At 41.6% G+C, this 25,828-nt stretch overlaps 1 protein-coding gene across 3 annotated transcripts; it reads left to right on the top strand.

Moving 5' to 3' along the window:
* Positions 1-111: 111 nt before the first annotated feature.
* On the top strand, positions 112-23,526 carry TMEM242 (transmembrane protein 242). 3 transcript variants are annotated; one of them, XM_065631740.1, is made up of 4 exons: positions 112-286; positions 2,291-2,391; positions 6,559-6,696; positions 11,807-12,259. In XM_065631740.1, the coding sequence occupies exons 1-4, from the start codon at positions 151-153 to the stop codon at positions 11,849-11,851; spliced, it is 420 nt and encodes a 139-aa protein (XP_065487812.1). In that variant the 5' UTR covers positions 112-150; the 3' UTR covers positions 11,852-12,259. The 3 variants fall into 3 exon arrangements, with proteins under 3 accessions (XP_065487812.1, XP_065487813.1, XP_065487811.1); XM_065631741.1 differs by lacking the exon at positions 11,807-12,259 and adding an exon at positions 21,915-21,996 and having other exon boundaries at positions 114-286; positions 6,559-6,707; XM_065631739.1 differs by lacking the exon at positions 11,807-12,259 and adding an exon at positions 21,915-23,526 and having other exon boundaries at positions 117-286.
* Positions 23,527-25,828: the final 2,302 nt, after the last annotated feature.

Here is a 25,828-nt window from a genome sequence, read left to right on the forward strand (position 1 = left end):
CACCCGGCCAACCCCTCCGGGCGGCGGGTCCCCCCGCCCGACTGCGCGGCCGCGGAGGAAGAGGAAGGGCGGCTGCGTGTGCCGGTCCAGCTCCGTTTCCTTCCGGGTTGCAGCCCGCAGCTGCCTGTTCCTCCTCCCGCTCCCCGGGCCATGGGGGCGGCTGCCCGCGGGGACGCCCAGGATGGGGCAGCGGCGGCGGTTCCGCCGGAGCCCGGGCGCGGGCCCTCCCTGCCGCGGGGGGCCGGGAGCCCTGCGGCGTCCCAGGACAAGCTCTTCCTAATCAAAGGTGCAGCCAGCCCTCCCCTCGCCTGCCCCCCTCCCGTGCAGGGGTCGGGGACCAGCGGCAGCGGGAGCAGCAGCCGTGGCGGCGTTTCCGTGCCCCGCTTGCCGTAGCCCGGAGTCGTGCCCCAGACTCCCGTCCCCAGGGAGGAGCCGAAGCGCTTGGGGGTGGCAGTGGCCGAGGTGTCTGGGTGCGGTGAGGCAGGCGCTACATCGCCGCCCGCCTTTTCCCTTCAGCGGTGCGGGCGCCTGTCGCCCCTTGGCCAGGGGACAGGACACGGGGCTCCCGAGCCGGCAGCCGCTGAGAGGAGCCGCCTCCTTCCCTCGCCCCGCCGGGGGGCTCGAAGCCCGCCCGGGCCGAGGCGGGGGAGGGGGCTGAGGCAGCTCAGCCCTGCGGGGTGCGAGCGGGAGGCCACCCAGCCCTGCCGGGACGCCCTGAGGGGGTGGGAGCCGCTGCGAAAGAGGCGGCTGGTTCGGGTGACAGCGCCGCGGGTTCCCCACAGTTTCCGTAGCGAGCCGAGCGGGTCTCCCGGGCTGGATCCCCGCGGGGGAGCGGAGGCGAGGGCGAGCCCGGCCTCCCGGACAGCCGCACGGCGCGGAGCGGCGGCGGACAGCGAGCCGTGGCTCCAGCCGGGCGCCAGCGGGCCGCTGCCTGCGACCGCTCGGGCTGCCCGCGCCCCCTGGCGGAGCGGAGGCCGGAGCTGCTCCCGCTGCCCCGTCACGGCGCCGCCGCGGTCGGTCGGGAGATACCGGCGAGGGGAGACAGGTCGGGTGGACGTGCCCCCTGCAGATACCGGGGAACTGTGTCTCTGTGAGCGTGCCAGCGTGGGGGCACCGTTCCCTCCTGCCACACGCTTTGCCTACCCCTTGCAATGCTTTCCTGCCCCTCCAAGGAGGCTGTGCGTGGAGCTCCTCCTATTTGAGGAGAAATTAATTTAAACGCGGTTATTATTTCTCAAAACAGGGCAGCATTGTTGGCTGGTAGACCTTGAAATGTAGAATGCTGTGGGCATGCAAAGTTCCAGCAATGTGTGAGGTTTTCCTGCTCCCAGGCAGAAGTACTTTATGGATTTCTCTGACATGGGCACAGTGAACTTCTCTGTCACAATAGTAGGGTAATTAGTTTCTTAGAAGACCTAAGATAAGCGTGTTTTGCTTCTTACTGGCTATTCCAGACAGTTTTTAATTACCTCACTAGCAAACACAGGCTGGGTATCAGTAAATGCAAAGGAACAACATGTAACTCCCTGGAAAAAATATTTATTAATATGGTTTTTCAGTACAAATCAGATGGTTTCATACAGTGCACTCAGTCTTTGTAACAAGCCTTTTTCTTAAAAGTGTCCTGGTCTGGCTACATGTGCCTTTCTGATGCAAGAACTAGAAGGGATCAAGGGACTCCAAGTGACTTTGGAAACACTCTGAAAGAACTGACAAGCAAGGAATGCTTCCTATCTTGGGAAAGCATCCTGCTAGTGTCATCTTATTTTTTAAAATAGAGCCTTAGAACATAAAACAGAGAAAGCTGAAGAACAAGTGTTGCTTTTACAACAGTCTTCCAAGATACTGGTGAATTTTCAGGTGGCCATTTAAAATAAGAAATGGTGCAACAAAAAGAATAACATCTTCCTTTTGGGGCAGAGTGAGGCATCGCCAGACAACCAGATTATTGTAGTAGCTCTGGAGTGAGAGAAGCTGCTGGGGGAGCAGTGGTAATTTGGAACTACTGTGAAGAGGCATCCTGGGATTTCAGTGATTTTTTTTGTTGTTTGCCTGGTTTAAAAATACATACACTTGCTATTGATTTTCAAAATTCTGTATTTCAAAATATTCTTTCTTGCTTGCCATATTGAGTTACTGTAAATAATGTGGACAGCTTGTGCTTTCCCTTCAGCATGTGCTGACAGATCTTGATTTTTCAGGTTTTATTTTCAAAACAGGTTTGATTTTGGTTTTCTGCTCTTAGGAAAAAAAAAATCTTGATTTTTATTTCTTAAACTTTTCTTGGCAGGTGGGGTTTTTCTAGGTACCGTTGCTACAGCAGGAATGATAGCAGGTTTTGGCACCACACTGGCCATGACAAAAAAGAAGAACCCAGACTGGTTCAGTAAGGTTTGTTCCTTTTAAACTATTTTCCAATTGATACACAGGAAAAAACAATGCATCAAATGCTTTAGAGAAATGTTGATATATGTGGAGTTCGGCTGTACAAAGGAATGAGAATTGATGCTCAGTGTTGGGAAGAAATGTGAGACCTATTCTTTCAGCATCTTTGGTGGCTTTGGCCAGTTTTTATGTCAGTGAAATGGTGGTGTGCGAGTCAGAGTAGAAACAGGAAGCAAGCATAGTGCAGCCTGGGACAGATTTAAATAGTTTTATGGGGAAAAAAAAATAGCAATTTAGAGGTGAAGCTGTAGCATCACAGCATCATGGCTTCATGACTGCATTCAGTAGCATCAGTGTTACTGGCAAGAGAGAAAGCTGAAGGTGCACCTACTGTTCCTCCTACATGGTAGTGAAGTTAAGTAAATATAAGCATTTGTAGAACTGGTGCCCAGATTGGCTCAAAACTGAGATTACTTAATCCTGTTTTGTGATGAACCACTTCAGAGACCTTCAATTAAGAGATTATTAGGAGGGTGTTAAAATTAAATGCTCAGATGTAGTAGCCTCCTTGTGATAAGTGTCCAGTTTTACCAGTATTTTCCAGGTGTTTAATTTTACAATGGGTTAGGTCATACAAAACCCTGAACATGCTGAATACAATCAACCAAAACAGTTGAGCACACTATTTATTTTAGGCACTGCTTCCTTTCAGACACTCTTATCCACAAAGGGATAGTTAGCAGGATTGAGACCTGTGTCTGAGAAAAAAACCCATGATTTTTCCTTCTCCCACTTCCTGCTTGTATCCTTCAGAAAAAGAAAAAAAAAAAAAGCAGCGTATATTTTGGTAACCAAAACAGTTAACTCTGCCTTATATTTTCCTGGCCTGGTTTTTAGAAAGACTCAAATATTGTTTGATAGCTTATTTTTTAAATTAAAGAGTTGCTTTTTTAAAATATATAGGAGCAGTAATTAAGATAAAACAATCTGTGCATAGAATAACGGGCTCATGAATAAAACTCAATTCTCTTAAAAATGTTATTTTGTTGGTGACATCTTTTTCTCCCATGCTACTGTTGTCTTTTAAATTTTTTTAGCGTTTTCTTCATCAGCTTTCTTGATGCTCTGAACAGCATATCTGATAATCATGTAAAAAACTCTGTTGTTTACAGAAATCCTTATCCGTGTACTTAATACCCTGAGGAATCAGCCTGTGACTGAACTCTGTTTGACTGCTGTCAGTAAAACCAGATCAATAGTTTCCATTTACCTTTTTTTCTTTTTTCTTCCCCCTGGGGCAGTCAAGCATTTAAATAGCATTTGGGTGGGTTTCTTTTTTGCCAGCAATTTTCACAGATGATGATGATGACTCCTATTTAAAGATCCTGTGTAGAGGATATTTTTGTCTGTTCATTTCCCATCTTCCAAATGGGAGATTTTTTTTTCTGCATGTTGTCGTATGTGGTTAGACTATGGAAACAGGAAAAATGTCAGAAATAATCCTCAGCATTTTAAATCTTCTCAGAGCAGTCTCTACTGAAAGAGTTATAAGAGTTCATTAGCTGTGGTAAGGAAATAATAGGACCTGGTATAATAGTGTGACTAGAGGTCTCTGCTGTTTTTGTCTGCGTGCATGTATGTATACACACATGCTTCCAGAGCATTGTATTCTTAACAGCTTCCCCTTTGGGATGCCCAGATCAGAATAAGTAAGGATTGAGATACATTTTGCTTGTGCCCTTTGCAAGTGTGTGTTTGTCTTTGAGTAACTGTGCCTACAGCTAAATCCTAAGGAAAAGCATTAATGCTGAGGCCTATCTGAGGATCATTTTAACATTTCAATATATACGAAGTCAAAACTACTACTTCACTGCTATTTCACTGACCAAATACATAGTGGGCGGGGAAAAATTTAATGAAGTATAACAAGGGAAAGTGTAGAGTCTTGCATCTGGGCAGGAACAACCCCAGGTTCCAGTATAGGTTGGGGAATGACCTATTAGAGAGCAGTGTAGGGGAAAGGGACCTGGGGGTCAGGGTGGACAGCAGGATGACCATGAGCCAGCACTGTGCCCTTGTGGCCAAGAAGGCCAGTGGCATCCTGGGGTGTATTAGAAGGGGGGTGGTTAGTAGGTCGAGAGAGGTTCTCCTTCCCCTCTACTCTGCGCTGGTGAGACCGCATCTAGAATATTGTGTCCAGTTCTGGGCCCCTCAGTTCAAGAAGAACAGGGAACTGCTGGAGAGAGTCCAGCGCAGGGCCACAAAGATGATGAAGGGAGTGGAGCATCTCCCTTATGAGGAAAGGCTGAGGGAGCTGGGTCTCTTTAGTTTGGAAAAGAGGAGACTGAGGGGTGACCTCATTAATGTTTATAAATATGTAAACGGTGAGTGTCACGACGATGGAGCCAGGCTCTTCTCGGTGACAACCAATGATAGGACAAGGGGCAGTGGGTTCAAACTGGCGCACAGGAGGTTCCACTTAAATATGAGAAGAAACTTCTTCACAGTGAGGGTGACAGAGCCCTGGAACAGGCTGCCCAGGGAGGTTGTGGAGTCTCCTTCTCTGGAGACATTCAAAACCCGCCTGGACGCCTTCCTGTGTAACCTCATCTAGGTGTTCCTGATCCGGCAGGGGGATTGGACTAGATGATCTTTTGAGGTCCCTTCCAATCCCTAACATGCTGTGATTCTGTGTGATTCTGTGATAGGCACTACATATGTTTAATTATATCAGAGAAGAAAGAGAGCCATTAAAAAAGTCTTTTTAAAGCAAGAATACAAAAGATTTTTTTCCCACTTTTTGTGGTGGAAAGAAAAGTGCAGCTCTTTGGCACGTTTTGGATTAAAACTTTTTGGATCCTTCTGCAAGTTAATTTCACTTTTCAGTATTTAAGACTGTAAGTGAAATAATTTGTCATTTAATATTAATTTTATATCATTTAATAACTCATGCTTGCACTCATTTATGTTTACCTCTGAGCAATGATTGTTTTCCCAAGATACCCAGTAAGTAGGACCATTTGGTTGTATAAGGACTGTAGATGCCAGTCTTTAACAGTTGCCTTCCAGAATCTGCGTTTCTGTGTGAAGAATTAAACAATGATTGTTCAAGGGGAAAAAAACAAACCCTCTTATTGACATTTACCACTCTGAGCAAGAGGATTATGTCTGTCCTGCTTGTGTGGGCTACATACCCTGGAGCTGTCCTATACCCAGTATGTACAGCAAGGTGGGCATTGTGGGATGAGAATGGTTGGCTGATGGTCAACGTGCAGCGTGAATTGATTGATGTCAGCCAGTGTGTGGCTTACGCCCTTGGCAGCTGCAATGTACGTTTATGTGCTGCAGCAGAAAAGGTTTCATCGTGGCTGGGACCCCATCATGGCTGAGTCTCCACTCTTCTTGGCCTGAGGTGGCTTTTCCAAGTGACAGTGATTTGTGTTTTCAGGACATGTCTCATGGCAGACTTCTATGCAGCAGTATCTTAACAAGTGGTTAAAACCACCTATTCTTGTTTCTGACAAAAATGGGAAGTATGGAGACTGCAGAGCATTTTCTGTGTTGCGATTTGGTGGACTCTGCAGGGTGATGGGGTTTAGTGTCATCGTTTGCTCTTTATGTAATTTCCCTGTATGGTTTCCGGAGCTCCTTCAGACTTGCAGCCCCTCAAAAATAATCTCTTGGTCACTGTCACAGCCTCTCTGTGTCAAGCTGAAAGCTACTCAGGTTCCTCCAGTTACCTAATCTATTTCAGGAGTGCCAACAGTTGCCTCCCACCCAAACCTCCCAAGGAAAATTACCAGAATGAATGATATACAATGATTATGTTCTGATGTCACTGGCATATGGGCTTGTGACTGGTTTTGATTGAGTTTTGTATTTTCACTGGTGGAATAGCTGAGCATTGGATTCTTGTGCTCATGAAACAGTTGACTTCGGCATTTCTGGGTAATAAAAACCATCCCCAGTGGTACTGGCAACGACGAAAGCAGCTCATCCACCCCTTGCTTGGCTCTTCAGGTCTGCTGACATCTGTGATAGAACTTCTGTGGCTGCACTAGTACAGCTGGCAAGTCAGGAAATATTCTACATCACTAAGTTAACTTTTTTTTAGTTAATATTTTTTTCCAGTTACTGTTCACTTTGTCTTGATCACTTTTTTTTTGGTTCTAGGGGATTACGGCAACAGCTGCATTACCAGAGAGTGGTTCATCACTGGCCTTACGAGCCCTCGGATGGGGCTCACTCTACGCATGGTGTGGCGTTGGATTGCTCAGTTTTGCCATCTGGAAGGCCCTGGATGTGCACAGTGTGAGTAGCAAGTATGATCCCCTCAAATACTGTATTTTTCCTTGGGTAATGTATCTTGAGGTGGCATCTCTATACTACTTCAGCCTAAGAGTTACACCTCCATTCACCACATGTAGGGTGACTAACCAGAGCATGTGCACACAGGGAAGGTGTTCTTACATCTGCAAAAACCGGGACACTATGGGAGGAGACAATTTTGGGGGAGGAACAGTTTTGTCGTGCTTATGTTTATTTGCACAGATGTTTCAGATTCTTCACAAAAGAGCCGATGTTCTAATTTAAAGACTAAAATAGTAGCTGCAGACTTTCTATGTCCTTTGCTTATTGAATCAAAGGCTACCCCCTGAATCCTATCTTTAGAGCAATCCATTTATTTGTCCAAGTCCTATTTTTTGCATCAGGACACTGGGGACATAAGAAAAACTAAGAGGAAACCAGTTTGCTTTCTAGTGCATTTCTGGGAGGGGCAAGGGGGCAGAAGATTTTAACATGCAATAGAATGGTGGTCCGTGACCTGCCATGTCAAGGCAAAGAAACTCGGGAAGCATGTGTATGTCCTAAGGGGCTAAGGCTATCTTTACTAAACTGCTTGTGTTCCAGCGTTTCACAGTGTTGAGTGTGAATGCTAAAGTTCGTGTAAGCATTTTTGTTTTCCCCTAGGAATGAACCATGACTTAAGAGTCTCCTGCAGCTATAAGTCGGGTAGAACTATCTGCATGCTCTTTAGGACTAAGAATGAATAGACTTCCTTTACCTTCTGTGGCAAATTATTTATATATTCAGCAAAATGTCTCCCAAAACTGAAAGGAAGAAGATACTATTCCACCCCAGTACCCCTAGTACTCTTCTCATTAATATCTTTATTCAAGTTCTCACTTCTTGTCTACTCTGCTGATATATCCTGTAGGTCACGATTTGGGTCCCAACATACAGCACTACACAATCCCTTATTCCTTAGTTTCCAATGTTGATTCTCGATAGGAGCCAGTAAAGGAAGGCAGAACACCAAAAAAGCATAGCAGAACATAGGAGGCATCTAGAACACATTTTCTTTAAACTCAGGTCCTCCTTGTGAGGCTGTAGTGGAATGGCAGAGATTGGGGAGGAAGAGTGGGAGTACCAGATCATGCTCTCTGCATGCTGAGCTACAACGGTCCACTCAGTTTACTGTAGTTACATCATCAGCCAAAAGGGTTCATTCATTTCACACCACACTGCTGATTCTTACTTCCATTCTGTCAGAATACTTCTGCTCCTGCCAAAGGACAGCAGAATCTGACCCTAGTCTGCAATTTACATTAACTGTTTCTCAGTAAGCTTAATTTTTACTTCCTTGAGAAGTGCTGTCCTAGACCCACAGTTTCCTGGTTCCCTGGGAGGCCACTTTCCTTGAGGCTGCCCAACCGGGCATATCCACTTGAGCTTGAGATGGCTGAGCCCCAGGACATGTCAGAGTCTGATGGGGGCTTCTGGCTACCTGACAGCAGTGTCTCTTGCGTGAGAAGCACACAGCACATTGCAGGGTGTGTTGGAGAGTCGTGGGGTATTCCTAGTCAGAAAGCTGCACCTGATTATATTCTGTGTTGCGTTAGTGTTGAAAGGAGGTGGGAGAAACTGTATTTTAAGGGGCTCTTGCAAACACCTGGTGTTCTTGGTTTCTGTTGTGGAGTGCTTATGTTTCACCATAGTGCAGGGTGTGAAGTGCAGGCACTCAAGGAAGCAGATTTCTGTCAAGAGGCTATGTCTGCACATGGTTTTGAAAAGCTCGCTCTCTGCTCTCAACTGACATATTTGTTGCATTCACTATAGACTTTTAAATTCCCAGTGCAGAAAAGAAACACATGCAATAGCACTACTCATTATTGCAGAATCAAAAATTAGCAACTTGTGAATTTCCTGTCACACATTTATTTTCCTGTTTGACTATGTATCTGTTAAAATCGAATATATATACATTTTAAATTGCTGCAGGTACAAATGGAGATCTTAAAAATGAAATATTCTGACCAAAGAAAAGAAGTTCATGATCATTAAAAATGTATTTCCAGAGTAAATAATCTTTGATTGTTGTTGAAACTTTTTGCATACTATTTTAACATATCACTCACAAGCAAACACTGACTGTAGAAAGATAGTATTTTTGTGCTTAAACATCATCTTCCTGAACAGCTGAGATTAAATAAGGGTTATAAGCTGGATGGTACATTATTAGTTCTGGACTCTTAAACATATGCTCATTTTAAGATGGGCCTGTTTATTTAATTTATTTTCCTATTTCTGGTGAACATTGTGATGCTTTTGAAAGTTCTTGATGGCTGTCATGTAAGCAGAGGTAATAGATTAACAATCAGTTAAAATATTGATTTTTAAGAAGACATATTAGATGCATATATTGTGTCTAATAATCATTAGATAGCCACAAAAATAAAGTTTTTTTGGGGGAAACTGTTTACTGAAGTTATCACTGAGTGAAATAATGTTTCTTTCCACAGAAACTGTTCAGACCAGGAAAAACACTGTAGATTTTACACTAAGCTCAGCATTTTCAAATGAACATTTTCATTTCAGTTAAGCATTTTAAAAATAGGCTCTTACAGATTTGCCTGAATAAAAACATCTCGAGTCCTCAGTGTGGTTGAGTGCTGGGAGTTCAGTTGCTCTGCAGTACATGCAGGTTCCCAATACCTGCAGAAGTTCAAGTCACAATTTCAAACCTAGCATCAGTTGTCGACATTTGAAAGGTATGAACTTAAGGCAGACTTTAGCCTCTGAAAGTGCTATACTATATGTGACCTGAGGGGAGACTCAACTCATTTTGATGCCAGGAATCTCTGTAAACGTAAGAACTAAAGCTTTGGCAGCTGGACAAAGAGAAGTTCTGCTCAGCTCCTTCACGTTACTGCCTTTAACAGTAACCTGCTGCCTTTTTCACCTGCTAATTAGTGATCTGACTCTGCTGGGCAGCAGCTTTGTTAGTGTGAGGCTACTGGTAATACTGACAGTCTCTGGTTATTAAATTGTTAAGCATAATAAAATTCTGATTGTGAGCACTGCAGGTGTTTCATCTGGCACATAAGAAAGTGCTTCTGTCACATGAGGAATACATTAACTTTCTCAAACCCATTGCCAGCTCTTTCCCTGTGACTATCTTGTGGGATCAAAGCAAATAAAGGACTGACTTTCACTTCCAAAGTTTGGAGGGGAGATCCGAGCCAAGCAGAACTGAGTTGCTAAGTGTTGTTTAGTGCCTCATGTCACATCCAGGAGTAAACTACAAAAAGCCACAGTGGAAAATTGGGTTGGCAGGAATCATACAAAAAAAGAGTACAAGAACTAGGAGATCTCGAAATATAGCTGGCTTGGCCAGGAAAGCTATTGAGCAGTTCCGCTCCTGGCTGCCCAGCCCGTGGAGACGGCTGAGGTCTGTGCACGCCGGAGCTTGGGCTGGCTTTGAAGGGCGAGGAGAGCAAAGCTCGTCGGTGGATTTGGAGAGGTGCAGTGAAAGGTGTGCTCAGTGCTCTGTGTGCTTTGAACTCTGCTCGCGTTAGCCACGCACGGGTTTGAAACGATGCGTTTGGCCAAATTGGCCTGACCCTTATGTCAGCGTCAGTGCCTTGTAGCCATGCTGGTGTCTGCAGGAAGGGGCGGTGAGCATCTCCCGCACACCTGGGAGGGCAGAGCTAAACCAGCGAGGTGCTGCTGCGATTTCTGGGCTTCAGGGACAAAACACAACACCACGAAACAGTCTGTATGATAGTCCAGCGCAGGTCGGTTATTTGTGTATTGGCCGGGAGGTGGGGGCTCCTCTGCTGCCCCGCAGCGCCACCTGCTGGCGCCGGCGGGAACAGCCGCACAGGCGCAGCGTCCGCGGGAAAAAGCCGCGTTTATTTTTCTCACTGGCGGAATGCGCGGTTTGTATCGTTTTGTAGCGACCCGTATTTCTAAACAAGCATTGCAGTCGTGGCAAATGGTGTTGCCGTTAGTTAAAGCCCGGAAGAGTGGTTTCAGTTGGTATCGTTGCCGAAGTGCTATGATTTGTAATGTTCAGGGATGTGTTTCCTCCGGCCATAAATTATCGACAGGACAGTGGACGATTGATAAAAATATGTATTACACTAGGCTTTGTGACTGTTGAAGTTATCTTGTCATCACTTACGAAGTCAGAGATGAAGCGACAAGAGCAAACTGGCACGATATTTCCTTGTTGAGTTACAACTGCTGTAATTAATCTGTGTCCATCGTTGTGAAGCAGTGTCATGATTGCTCAGCAGTTTGTGTTGTGGAAAGAAACTGAAGCCACAGTTCAGGATGCCCCGTCCTTACACCTTCTGAGACAGCCTATGTTTCCCACAGAAGCAAGTCATTGCTGAGATCTGTTCCAGACACTGAGGTGATGCACCAGCTTTGGTGATACTAGATTTTTATTTAATCTTTGGGGTTTATTGGTTCTTAAAACAGTGCTGTGACAATGCCTACTTCCAGCTCTTAAATGGCTTTGTTGTTAACGGTGGTTCCCTGTAGCTTTACAGTCTGCTGCTTTCTGTGGCAGCATGAAAACCCTGGGGTGACAGTATGTAACTGATCTGTATATCTTGGTAAGGGACATACAAGATTTTACACTGTCTCAGGTTGTGTTGTTAATATCCCCTGACTGCAGTTACCACTGTTGTAATCTAAGAACAGGCTGCTAAGTAATAAACCCTACTAAATTCCAGTCAACTCTTATTCCTAAATGGAGAAGTGATGAATCAGTGAGAACTTGGTTTGATAATGGTGTACGTTCTACTTTTCAATAACGTAAAAGAGAAATATTCATTTTCAGAACCTAGGAGATGGTGGTTTTCTAGTTTTATATTGCAACTCTTGCAGAAAATAACCAGCAGTCAGTAAGAGTCAGAATTTTTTAACTTGCTTCCTGCAGTCTCTTATGAAAATATTTAAAGTCAGTCCGCTTTTGATTATCTCTGGGCATAGAAGCTCTGTCTATATTAGCAAGTATCATCAACCAGTAGCACTGGGGCAGTGAAGCAACTGAGGGCTGAGGACCTGACTTCTACAACCATTCTGGGGGATTTAAAAAATGTGGACTGATTCTGGCCTTGCCCCACAGGTCGAGTGCCTGTTTGCAGTTGGAATATGTTATGTCTGCCCCTAGAATGCTTCTTCAGTTTTGTGTCACCCTGAAGAAACCCAGTTCGTGCTTTTTGAGACTGTTCATCAGTACACAAGCTGATGCCCAGCAGGAACCTGAACCCTAGCGCTCGTCCAGACACACCACAGCCATCCTCCCTGAGGCACTGCACAAAACAGAGGGGCATGGGCAATGTGAAACACAAGCTTAATGATTGGCAACTGGCTGGAAACAAAACGGCACCTTATTTGCTGCTTAACAAATTCCCCATCATGGCATTATCTACCATGGCATTACATTACAGGGTTTTGAGCTTGTAATCGCAGAACCCTGTCGCACCCACTCCTGGTGCAGTGGGCTGGCTGTTTTCTGATGCAGAACACTGAGGTATTGAAGTAAATTTTGTAGAGAAGAATGAGTTTGGCAAATTTACAATTTAATTTTTTAAGTTGAGTAGTAGTTGAAACATCATATTTCAGTATTCTCCATATGAAATGCTCAGTGAAGTTTTAAATTTTCAATTTAAGAATAAATGGTGTTTCGCTGAGTAAAATTGTTTTTAAAGTAAAAAGTTCGAAGTTTTCTTAAAACCCCTGTTGTTACAGTTGACCTAAACAAGTATTTTCATGACAATTTCAAAAAATTAAGCCTTTCTTATTGTATTTATCTATTCCGCAGGTGTTATGATCCACCACATCTTTTTGTTGGTCGGAAAAAATGTTAGTTTCACAGTTTTCTAGAACTTACAGTTGAGTTGTAAACCCTTGTTTTAAATAAGCAGGTTTTTGTTTTTAATTAAACTTGCAGCTATAGAATACCTGACAGGAATTAAAACATACCTATGAATGTCTGATGTTTGGGGTTTTTTAAAAAAAATTCTGAGCGATTATAAGCCTTCTTTTAAAAGCAGAACAACACTCTCAGCCCTTGTAGCATGCAACAATTAAAAACCAAGATAAATTATGTTTTAAGAGCCCTTTCGCTCTTCATGCCCTCAATAAATGAGGTTTTATTTCCTCAGAAATAAAAGCATTCTTTCTTCCATAGGAAAAGGGCCAGGATGATTCATATATAGGTTTGTGTGATTGTTGCTTCCACATCTGTTCCATGGAAAGCTGGGAAAATAGTGAGAAGAATTGCCTAGCAATTTGTGAGTAATATAGTTATAAAATATTAGTTTATCATTTGTATGATGACTCCTAATGAAATATCCTGGTTTTCATTGATCTTAACCTTTAAAATATTCACAGTCAGAAACAATTGCACGGCTGTGAAGAGACATCTAAAACAATTAAAAGCAATACAGAGAATATATACTTGCCTTGGTTTTGTTGTTAAGGACATTTCCTGGGCGGGCTGCTTTTCTCTAGAGGAAATCTAACCTCTAAATCACCATTTTAAGCATAAAAATAATAACATCCCTTGCTTATTTTGAGAGATATTTGAGATAATTTTGTGAGACTATAGTCATAGGTACAGTATATAATGCAAAGGAGTATTGGCTTTAAGGATGAATTAATTACAAATAAAATGAGAACATGGAGACATAGTCTTTAAAAATTATTTGGTTTGGCATCTGTAAATAGTACTAAGGTCTATGGATCTCAATCCAGTGCAAGCATATTGCAGGGGCTGAAATTTTTATGCTATATCATAAATGAACAAATGTTGCTATAAAAGCAGTATGTCTCCTAGAATCATTCTACAGTCATTCCTAGCTTTTTTGTTGTTATTAGTTTTTTATTTTAGTTGTATTTAATCCTCACCTAAGTATTATCCATGCAGTCTGTATTTTTTATCATGCTTATGTTTGATTGCATAATAGACATATTTTCCTTGTTATTTCATGGTCATATATTTCAATATAAAGGAAATCTGCCCAGTTTTTTAATGTTCTTTTATTTTCTCAATACTAATTTAAATTCAAGCTCTTAAAAAGAAGATGGAGTACTAGAACAAGTTAGCACTTCCTCCTCCTGTTCATACAGGGTTTTTCTGTACTACTTATGTTGCCTAATTAGTTTGATGTGGAGAAGACTTGCCTCCACACATATGTACTGCTAGTATTTTATCCAAGAAGTAAAGAAAAAAAAAGTAACCTATGAACTTCACTGCATACTTGATAAGGCAGAAAGCTTATTCAAGGAATAAGATCAGCATTTTCCTAGTGGAAAGCTGCCACATCTGCTTTGTGAACAGGGACAGCTGTAAGCAAGTAATTCAAGAATATGGGAAGACTGTAACTAAAGCTGTCTTGAGGAATTACTCCGCTCTGTCTTGGAAGAGACTCGTAGCTGTTGGCTGCCACCAACCTGCTAAGAAGCTACAAGGAATAAAGCAACATTTAGGCTTTGGTCTGAAATTGCCTCTGTGGAGCAGTTCCGCATCGCCCTAAGTGGATGAGTGGATTGATCCACTTCTCGGCTGCATGTGACTGTGAACTCTGAAGTGAACAACAAAAATCTGAATAAAAGCTTATCTGATAGGTGTGAATTATTCGTGCTGCACCTTAGTCCCGTGGGATCTTTCCGTGCTCCGTTCGGTGTAGTGCTATGGCCACGCTTGTCTGACCCTTGTGTGGTGCAAGATCCCAGCTGCTCTGCTTGCCTGGAGGTGCCCGGTCATCCCTGCCTGGCTCGGGGTGTCACACCGGCTCTGACAGGTTTCCTGCATGGAATTCAGCCCCTCTCATGGCATCCAGCCTTATACACCACTGAAGAGTTTAGGTTTTGTGCTGGCTCTTTCCCCAGCCATGAGTCTTGCTTGTGGATGATACGTATCATAAATTCCTGGACATACAGAGGAAAAAAATTACTCAGGTTGCACTTTTCAGGATCTGCCTGTTTGCAGACAATTCATATTTTTACTTTAATTTAGAAATCCAAATTACAGCACAGAGAGCTTATGGAGTTGGGACTCTCATCCTGAGATTTTGAGTCCGTTAACCAACTTGCATTATACATTTAGATATTCAACTATTTTAAATTACTTCAATATTAATTTTTCAAATTGCCCAGGCTGACTAAGGAGGAATGACTAATACACCATAATAGACTAATCACGTGGATGTCCTTTCCAGGCACCCAGATTGGAAAGTAAGATTCCGCTGATATAAATGGTGTGTTCCTCAGTGATTTCAAAAGTATTTCACTCCTTTTTTCTGCATGGCGTGAAAATCTTTTGCGACAGGATTGTATAATCCAAACTTTCTACTGTTCCTTTTATTTTGAAGCCCGATGCAGCATCACTGCATCACTGAAATCAATAAGAATAAACTTGAGAATGAGACACTACTTTGAGACATATACTATAAAAACTTAAGTCCTTGGCATTTTATTTCAGAAAGATCAACATGGAAATGTATAAAATTTTAAGGGATACTCTCGTGTCTCTGAACTTAAGGAAGTTACTTCTTTTTTTTTCTTCAGCTTGTGGTTTAGAAAATTGCTCTCTTGGTGTATAAAAATTAATAGCTGTTGTTCCCATTGATCATAATTAGCTAATCACTTCATTTTTTTATATTCAAATGAATCTAGCCTTAAACCAGAACTGGTTTGTTTTCTTTAGGCTTTTCTACTAGAACGGCATCTTCATCCTTTTATGATAAATGTTTAGAAAGATACTTTTGGGCTCCCAGTCAACAATCCCACATTTGGGAGCTGAGTGCCATACGCACAGAAGTTAAACCAGACAAAGTGGGGGCAGTAAAGCACGCTATCTTCCCATTTGTGAAATGCATTCATTTATGAATGAGTAACATGGCTGCTGCACACTTGGAAAAGTAATACGAGGAAAGTATTTAATGTGTTTTATCCCTTCATGTGACCCAGTCGTTGGAAAAGGGACAGCCTGACCCTTGTGACTTGACAGCTCTCAGTAGTTCACCAGTAATTTGAGAATATGTAGTAGCTGTGGGAAGCTGCTATATGTGTGTGATGGTTTGGGAACTGTGACAGCTTTGTTCTTAACAGTGATGATCCTCTCCCCCATTCTCTGTAAAGTTCACTTAGGTTATTTTAATGTTATTTTTCTTCTACGAAGCACATGACATATTTTACCCAATTACACAAGATTTATAAGGATAGTTTTCTGGGAAAAAAAAAAGTCTATATGTTTCTTTCGTTTTAGGCATTTAAAATGGCCCTCTAATTTCAAAGAGAGTAATATTGTATCCAGTTCTGGGCCCCTCAGTTCAAGGACAGGGAACTGCTGGAGAGAGTCCAGCGCAGGGCCACGAAGATGATGAAGGGAGTGGAGCATCTCCCTTATGAGGAAAGGCTGAGGGAGCTGGGTCTCTTTAGCTTGGAGAAGAGGAGACTGAGAGGTGACCTCATCAATGTTTATAAATATGTAAGGGTGAGTGTCACGAGGATGGAACCAGGCTCTTCTCGGTGACAACCAATGATAGGACAAGGGGCAATGGGTTCAAACTGGAACACAGGAGGTTCCACTTAAATATGAGAAGAAACTTCTTCACAGTGAGGGTGACAGAGCCCTGGAACAGGCTGCCCAGGGAGGTTGTGGAGTCTCCTTCTCTGGATACATTCAAAACCTGCCTGGACGCCTTCCTGTGTAACCTCATCTGGGTGTTCCTGCCCTGGCAGGGGGATTGGACTAGATGATCTTTCGAGGTCCCTTCCAATCCCTAACACTCTGTGATTGATTCTGTGATAAGGTTAAGTGTATGTAAGTCTCCTGGGGCAGGGGGTTAATACAAGCTCTTGACTTCTCTAGATGGTTTAACAAAATTCTGCTGCTGCTTTTCTCTATGCAAGCCTGAAACTGGAATCAGCAGACAGGTTGTGAACAGTGCACTATGGCAGTATAGTGTGGCATAGTTAAATATTAGGATGTGTACTGCTGGGAATAACCCTCTGGGAGCCCTTTTCATAGATCTGTAGTTCTGGCTAATCTGAACATTCATAATGCCTTTGTCAATGAAGTGTAAGATCTAAGAATGTGAACCAGGGCTCTGTTTTCCATGATTATGGTAGAGGTCAGCATGCAAACCATCACAGGGTGACCCGCAGTGAGCGCCCCATTCCACACAGAGAGCTGGAAAATCACCTTCAGCCAGCAGACTGCCTGCTCTGCACTTCAAGTACTGTAAGGGCTCAGCACTTGCCTTTTTCTACAAATAACTTGCTATTTCTGTGTGCAGACCTTGGTAATCGTTTGCTAACAAGGGCGACAGCGATCATTTTAAGATTTGGAAAAGGGTGGCAAGAACAATCCTCTCCGATTCTCCTAAATCCAGGGCAGCCCATCTCATCTTCATACCTTGTGACATGGAAGGTGGCTGAGGAGAACACAGGCCGTGTACATACTCTGTTCTGCTGCCAGTCAATATTCCAGTTCAGGACATCTAACCTCGTTTCACTTGGAAGCTAATGTAAGCAGTTTTTACTGGTACAGGTACTAAAATAGGAAACTAATAATTCCTAGAGTCTGGCTTGGCCTATTATGAATGTCAGACATTAAGGAGAATATTTCTTTGTAAAACTTTCATTCTAGGATTCAAATAGATTCTTTTAGCCCCTCTTCCATTCATTTTAATATGAACGGCCACGTAAGTGCTCTCAGTAATAGTGCTATCCCAATTTTTGCGTGACATTCTGTCAACGATGTACATTAAAAAGAGATTATTAAATGGAAGATGCTTTTAGGTCCCCATATTTTTGCCACCTGAGGCAGGATCATTAGGTTAAGATAAGAAAATAACAGCGATCTGTAGCTATTACAGATTATTTAATGCAGTAAGGTAGATGATACCCTTTTAGAAAGAAGCCTGACAGTCAGAGGTGGAACAGTTACTGTAATTTATTTGGCAGGAAAAAGCAGCGTCAAGCTTTGCAATATCTGTGATAAAAAAAATAAAATTCACTTGAGTAAAATTCACTTCAGATAGTTGCCTCCAGGAATGGAGCATGCTGGAATGTTAAATCAAGAAATGTGTTACAAATTGTTCATGTGCCACTAGGTTCAGAAGCAGCAGCTGCGAGAGTGGCCTGTGATACTGAAGGCAGCAGAAAGAGGTAAAATACATTCAGCTTTTAGTGCTCGGTTTACTGCACTATTAATTGAAGACATTATCACAGTTGAACTGAGTACCCCAGTGTCAGTGTGCCTGACAATAATAAAGAGGCAGCCATTGCAGTGAGTTATTTCAAAACATTCCAGTCCTTAGTACGTAGCATACTGGCTTTCATAATTAAATTAATGCCTTTTGATTTGAGACCACTGGCATGTGTATTGTGGAATCTGGAGGAAACAGAGAAGAAGATTTCCAGGGAGGGAGAGAGGAGAAAAAGCCTCCCAAGTGGCACGTCTACGAAAAAGAAAAGGCAAGGCAGGACACAGGTTCCTAATAGCAGCATTTCCCTTGTCAAGAAGTGTGCTTGTCCTCTGCGAGGTAAAGCAGGTAAGGACAAGGTCCTAAATCTCACGCCTCAAGTGGGTAGTGTTACTAGAACGTAAAGCTAGGTTCTTCATCTTCAAAAGAAGCTTGCCGTACTGGACACTGGTAAGCCCAGTTGGTGAAGGACAGTTAATTTACATGTTTGGTGAACAAATTTTACCTTCAGTACAAGGATCCTCTGGAGTTACAATGGGACTAGTATGATACCGTGAGCCAAGTGCAAGCAAGAACAACCCCGAGGCCAGTGTGAGTTACTTTGGAGGCCAAATTTAGTCCTAAATATATAAATAGAGTTTGGCCAGTCAAGGCCCAGGATACTGTGCTCATGGTCTCTGACTGAAAGAAGTCACGGCTTTGAATTTGGTACCACAACGGTTCATAAGCACACAGACACTGACACTAGGAGAGAAGGGATAGGAACTTTGGGATGCCATTTCCATGGTTATTTATGTGTGTATACACTGGTTCCGTTACATCAGCGAATAGTTATTCTTCAAAGTCTGCTTTTAGGCAGTGTGGCAAAGCTTTAGAGGAGCTGTGAGTACAGGGAGGACAGTGGCCAGGATTTGGAAGTACATTCAGGATTGCAACAAGCACAGATGTGGAAATGGAGGAAGAAACTCCAAAGCTTGTGGTATTAGTGGAACAGGAGAGAAAGGGGAGATTCCTTTGAAGTCCAGACCAAAGCCCTTGTGAAATACAGTACTGGGAGAGGGACAGGGAAAACAGAAGTCCATGACTAGTACTAGTTACGTTGCTTAATGTATTATTAGTGAGAACTCAAAAGCTGTTGTGGAGAGAAATAATAGGGTGCAGTATCCTCTAAGCTGTATAGAAAGGAAAACTTCTAGGTAAGAGTTAGTAGCTGTGATGTATGTATTGTGAAGAAATTGGACCCGTTTAGACATATGTGAAGACCCTGCCAGTCTCTGCAGATAACGTCCTTCTTAAATAGCTGACAACCTAAAGCATAACATTGAGGAGACAATGCACAGCGGTGATCAGCTTGGCATTACGATTTATTAAAATAGCTCACTGTCCAAAAATCAAAAAGGAAGAAAGTTTGTGGGAAAATATGAAACATGGTCAAAGTTGTGAATTGCAATGAGAAACTATTTTTGTGCAGAGGGGGCTTGTGGAAAAAGGATATAGATGCTGGCAAGAGAGGAGGTGATAAATGAGACATTAAGTCTGGCATCACTTGCAAAGTGGTTTTACAAATAAGCATCAAAATCTGAGAAGACAAGGCTGAGGAAATTTCTCAGGGAGTCTTAAAAGCAGAAGAAAGACGTTGAATATTTCAGATTTGGTCCACGTGTTAAGGAGAAATTGCTTTTCCAGGAAATGAGTTGCTTTCACCTGCAGAACATCAATTAGTGTTCTGAAGGGAGAAAAATCTGGGTATTCTTAAATCTGCAGCTGCCAGCAGTGTTTTAATGCTTTCTAAACAAATATTTTTTTTCTTTTGAAATAGAGCTGTAGTGTTTTATTTCCCAGACAAGATTGCTTTTATCATTTGAGGGTTAGGGTTTGGCATGTTAGTAATTATAAGATAGCTGTTAATGTGAGGAGGCACTGGAGTTTTCTGAACGGCTCCCCCACACATCATCTTGTTTTTGGAGGCTTTATATTATTGCTTTTAGTTTTCCTTTTGATTTGTATGTCTTCAGTGGACTAACAGAGGTGTCCTGCAGGGCTTATGAGTGTGTTGTTTAAATTTGACACTAAAAGAAATTTAAAAGTCTGAGTTTAGAAACAGCAAAAAAATCCACTTTGCACAAGATCATTAGCTGGTATAAAATGTTCTATATTCAGTTATACCAGCTGAGCTACAGCATGTTACAATCTGGCCCATTCCTGTGTTACCAAACACCCAGATAATACTTAGAGTGAGATCAAAGAGGAGAGGAGTTACTTCACTCTTTAGGAAGTAAAAAGAATGTTAAGTAAATTGAATACTTTCTGCACATCAGAGAACTGGGGTAACTTAATTACAGAGGACTGGAAAAAACAGCTAAGCCAAAGCTCCTAAAACACTTCCTACTGTAAATACTTGTCTTTAATTGTCAGCAATTATTCAAAGTAATTTGGGCTGCTTCTCTACGTCAGCTCTGATTCTGGTGTTTATTATTCTTGGAAATATTAGCTGTCTATGAGAGCTTTTCAGTTTTAAATAAGAAGCAAAAATATTATTTTAGGAACGATTGTGGGCGACTGTCAAGATTTTTTAAAACCAAGAATGAATAATTAATCAAAACAGCTATCTGATCAGAATAAAATATAAAGCAGACAGTGAATTAGTTTTTACATAAGAACACAATCAGGATTTTTTTTTTAAAAAAGATGATTTGGCTCTGAATTTTCATCCTACTTTATGTAATGTATATTTTGATTTGATTAGCAGTACCCAGACATTTTTACACAAAGACTTGAGTTCTAAAATGCTTTCATCCATAATAGTTATTGTCATAGTAAAGGACTGGTAATTTCTTTGTAAATTGTTTCATTGTATCAGCTATAACTTGAATAATGGCATTCCAGCAACATTTCTCTGAAGAGGTACCAGTTCTCTGTCCTAATTATTCATACACAGAAGGACCTGAAGAGAAAATGGCCCAAAGGTATTTGTAAAAAAACCTGATTACCCGTACCACACAAAATATAGGCATATTAGAGAAGATGGTGTTCAGGAGGTCATTGCGTCCAGTGCTTGAATACAACATCCTGTCTTCTCTGCGGGAATGTCATAGATTCTGTACAGCGTCCTAAAAACAGTAGTCCAAGACTTCCCCTGTACATCCTGCTGTTTCTATAACAGGATTTTCACCAATTGAATTTTTCCATGCCTATCCGTCGAAAATATATGTAAAAAGATATGTAAAAATCTTGGAAGAAAGAAACCTGCTGAATCTAAATATTATGTTCAAACAGAAGAGATTTTTAAATAAATTAAATTTCAGTTCTGGCCTGCCAGGACTACTGAATCAGACATTGGTGATAAAATGGTTATCATAGATTTGGCAACTGATATTAATGTACTGATACACAGAGTATAAAATTAGTAAACTTCCTCTTTCACAGCATTTTAATTTAACAACAGTGAAAGAAAAACTTGGTCCTATATATTGTTATGAATCTTGTTTTCCTTCCTGCTAACATGTAAGTTTGAACAAGACTTTGTTTTGTCATCTGTATCCATATGGTGGGATAAACATAAACTGTCAGAGCTGACCAGTATTTTTCCTTTAATCTGTGTTTTAAAATCTTTGAACAGACATATTGGGCCTTTAATTCATTACAAGTGTAGAAAAAGGCACTGCAGTAAAAATACTGGTGCATTCTTTTGAGGTAATTTTCCTCCAAACAAAAACATTTTAAGAGTGTGTGTGTGTTCATATAGCAGCAGTAAGTAATTCAGGCAAGTGGTGCCCCCAGTGTGGTGCTTTAGAAGGGCGAGTTGTTATGGGTTCCTTCATGCTTTTTTTCATTTTGTTAGTTGAACCAACATAATCAGAGGGAAAGTCTTAATTTTCTGTTATTTTTAAAGTCTTTTTACCTCTTCTTTACCTCACACAACTTATTTTATGCAATAAGCTTGGGTTCATGATGCTACTTTATTTGCTCCTTTATTAACAGTTTATTGATTATATTTTTTAATCTCTTTTATAGATGAAGGAATTCCGAACTAAAATGCAGTCAATATTTCCAGCAATTCCTAAAAATAATGAGTCCGCTGTTGAATGGGAAGACTTACTTAAATCTAAGTGAGTAACTAAGCTCCGTTTGGAGATGTCTCAGCAAGAACAGGAGCAGATGTAGCAGAAGTGGCCCATCTGAACAACAGAGAAGAAAACTCAGACTGAGCAAGTTCCTGACTGAGTTCATTGAACCTGGCGAGGCCAGTTAACATCTAACAGCAAGAGATTTAAAAACAAACCAAACCAAAACAAAGATTATATTGTACTTGTCAGCGTGCTTGGTATAGTTGATTTGTGAGCAGGTGAACTGTCTTGAGACAAGTTGGATCCAACTTGAAAAAAGACTCTCTCTTATGAAGACTTACAGAAGAAACTGATCTTCAGTAGTAAATATAAGGACAAAACCCCAATAAGCTCTTATCCCATCCTGGTTTTTAAGAGGAATTTTAGGAAATGTCTCTAGGAAACAAAGAAACAGTACTTTCACTGACATTTACGTGTCCCATTAGGAATATAACCATGGAGTCAATTCTGACAGTTCTGTTACTGAGCCCAAAGGTATGGCATACAGTGCATTCTTCTAAAAATAAAGGAGATATATTTAAATTTTCAGCATAGAAAATATCTAAACCAAACTATTTTTGTATGTCTGAAGGGAAAGTTTAAAACACTCCATATGCCAATAGTGACCTACTCAGCTCCTCTGCAGAGCGTCAGAAGAGATCTCTACAAAGTGCACTGTTTGCTCAGTATTAGCTTTTTTAATTGGATCCCACAATAGTGAATCCGATCGTTTGCATAAAAGTGTCTACTAAAGTCATATAGCAATATAAGTTGTAAGTGAAAAAAAGTATAAAATAGTGAGACACCCAGTCTGTCCTACACAAATATTTTTCAGCTAAGGACGTGTATGGGCAGGGTTAGTTTTTTGTATTTCCGTGGTTCCTGTGGCTCTGCTACCAGGAGAAGCAATGTGACATTTTCCACACTGCAGCAATCTTGTGAAGTGTGGGTGTAAACTAGAAAGAATAATGTCTTACTCAAATGCTGTATTTGCAGAACTGTAGATCTGTAAAAATGCAGCAATTTAAAAATAATGCTATCAGTGAGCAATCCTTTGTTGAATACTGAGGTATCAGGTTTTTTTATTAATTGCACACAGTCCAATTAGTCAGTTGTCAGATTTAATAAAGTCTGCTTAAAACCTGTCTTTTGTGATTAAGTCTTTATATTAATAGGAAAGAACATTTTTAAAAGCTTTAAATGTCAGATGAATAATAGAGAAATTTGGTTTTCCTATGAAACATGACAGCACTAAAATAATCTTTAAAGAAATTGGAAGTGTAATAGTTGACATCTTTTCCTTAGCTTGATGCTTGTAATCCAATATTAAATAAATTGTGGTGAATACTGCCGTCATATGCACATGAAGAATGGTACTATTTTCAGTGTTCTGTTAGTTTGTGTGCATGGTACCTGGGTTGCCTGCACTCAGGCATATTTGTGCTGAGTTACCAAGTTTAACAAGTAGCCATGTCATTAAAACTGGTCAAGTACTAAGGTGAACTATATAAATGTGTGCCACATGATGTCTTTAAGGTTGCTTGTCTTTAGTTTCTAAAGTGGGATTCAGGTAATCTGCCTTCATCTGGATTAAATAACTCACCTAAATTAGTCATCCAAAATTCCCTGCACAGTCAATGGAGAAAGACGGGACTGGTCGGAGGGTGACTTGTGCTGTACCCAAATGAACGGCTGCTCCTGGAACTGTGCGGAGCATCCGACCGACCTGCCTGCTGGCTGCCTCTGAAAAGAGCCGCTCTGCCCTTGCGTCCCTCCCGTTGGCACCGTGACTGCGTGAGAGCACAGGTCAGGAGAAACTCAGGAGAAAAATTAGTACTTTTCCAGAGCTTCAGAGCTCGGAGGGCTAGACAAGTGCTACTCCTGGCACAAGAGAGCTGCCCCTTCTGGTAGGGATTAGTCACTGGATCAGTGTAACTGTTCTGTAAAAAAAAATGCCTTATGACAGATAAGGTGAATTAGATTTGGAGGTGCCCAGTTATACAGGCATATACAGACATATACAGACATGCCCTTCAAGAAATCCTAACATAGTGAAATACACGGACAGATATCTTTAAAATAGAATCACACATACAGGGCAAGTACAGAGTGATCAAGTAAATCTGTGTTGATGTATAAGGCTGAACATAAAACATCTTCCACAGAGAGAGGCCTTCCTACATCACTTTATTATTCCAAGCTTTATTCTGTGCTTTTGGCTGGAAATGGGTTTTCTCTAGGTAATTTGCTCCACTACCCACTCTCACAAAAAGTTTCAGGAGCTTTTGCTGTGATTTTTGTCACCTACAGCATCTGCTGACTTCAACCAAGCTCCTAAGAGCTCATCATTTTAGAAAATTCATGTCACCTAACAAAAATGCCAAGCAGAGTAGCCTTCAATATTTAGGCTGTCATTCACCAATCTCCGGAGAGTTACATGCCTGAAACTCAATTAAGGATGAAGAGCTGAATCAACACTGGAAGAATCTGTGCTGGTGGTTGCCAAATTTCTAGACGTTTCAAACCTGATAGGCCAGAAAACAATCCCATCTGGGCAAACGGCCTATTTTAGCAATTGGGATTAAGCTGACAGAAGTTTTCTGTAATTTGTCTATTTCGTTAATAGCAGGGACATATTGTTAAATTAGTTAATGGGAAGGAAAAATGTTTAACAGTTAATGCGATCCTTTATGTGGCGCACCATCTGTGTATAGTGTGCTGAATGTCCCTAGATGTGGAGGAGAGGAAATCACACAGACTTTCAACCTTGTCTTCTTTACTGTCATTATCTTGGAGAAGTATGATAAATAATCATATTTATCTTCTGGAGCATATACAGTTTTAATCAACCCGTTAAACAGGAAGACATTTTTCAGACTTCGTAAGGCACAAAAAAGAAATTATGTCCCCACAAGCAATGCATTTCATGGGCAATGAGCAGTAGAAACTTAGAATGGAGTGCAAAGACAAGGTTTTTTTTCCTTTCATATGTAAATAAATTTATTTACAGAGACTTTCGTCAAGCATATTTGGGGACTAATCCTGAAATTCCAGAAGGAAACAAATCAGCTTTTTTAGACTATATTGTGGAAAGTGTAAGAGGAATTTCTGATCCTCCATGTCCAAAAAATGATCAGTTTTATTTGGTTGAACACTTGTTTCCGTGAAAGAGGTTTTGCTGTTAGTTTGAGCTTCAAGAGAACCGGTTCTGTTATTCATCAGCCTGACAACTGGGAATCCTGCTCTCCTTCCAGTCAGACGTGTTACTTGGATCATCAGCAGAGCAGGGATGAGATTGTTAACAATTAGCAATTAGGATATGGGCACAATTCTTGCCCTATGACTGGTAGCCCTCACTCCAGCTAACCACATGTGCGTGCATGTGGATGCACATATGCATAGAGAGGGAGTGGGATAGGTTTGTACAGCCATTAGACATAACAGAGAAATACATTTTCTTCTGCTTCACTTAATAACCAATGGCTAAGATACTAAACTGTAATGATAATTTTAAAAGTCATGCAATCTGACAGGCAGCAGGAATTCAAAACCTAGTCTTCTCAATCACAGGAAAGTTCCCCAGACCAAAACACTGTTATTATATGTAGGGTTGAAGAACACACAGAACACTGTCTGCCTCATTAGCTCCTGCCGAAGCTGTTTCATTTAATGTAAAAAATACAACAGTTATTACACTGAAGAGAATGAGAGAAAACAACTGAAACGCTGATAATGACAATTTTGCAGACAATTTTGTGGGATAGGAAAGGATAACATGCAAGAATAACTAACATGGAGGGGGACAGTTTGGCAGTGGAGAGG

Source organism: Caloenas nicobarica, chromosome 3 (assembly GCF_036013445.1).
Source record: "Caloenas nicobarica isolate bCalNic1 chromosome 3, bCalNic1.hap1, whole genome shotgun sequence".
NCBI classification, from domain to species: domain Eukaryota; kingdom Metazoa; phylum Chordata; class Aves; order Columbiformes; family Columbidae; genus Caloenas; species Caloenas nicobarica.

What these genes read in the sequence shown, in the direction of transcription:
- TMEM242 (XM_065631739.1), top strand. Translation starts at nt 151, where the DNA reads ATGGGGGCGGCTGCCCGCGGGGACGCCCAGGATGGGGCAGCGGCGGCG. An exon ending in CAAGCTCTTCCTAATCAAAG is followed by an intron (nt 287 to 2,290) that starts GTGCAGCCAGCC and finishes TTTTCTTGGCAG; the next exon opens with GTGGGGTTTTTCTAGGTACC. An exon ending in AGGCCCTGGATGTGCACAGT is followed by an intron (nt 6,697 to 21,914) that starts GTGAGTAGCAAG and finishes TCTCTTTTATAG; the next exon opens with ATGAAGGAATTCCGAACTAA.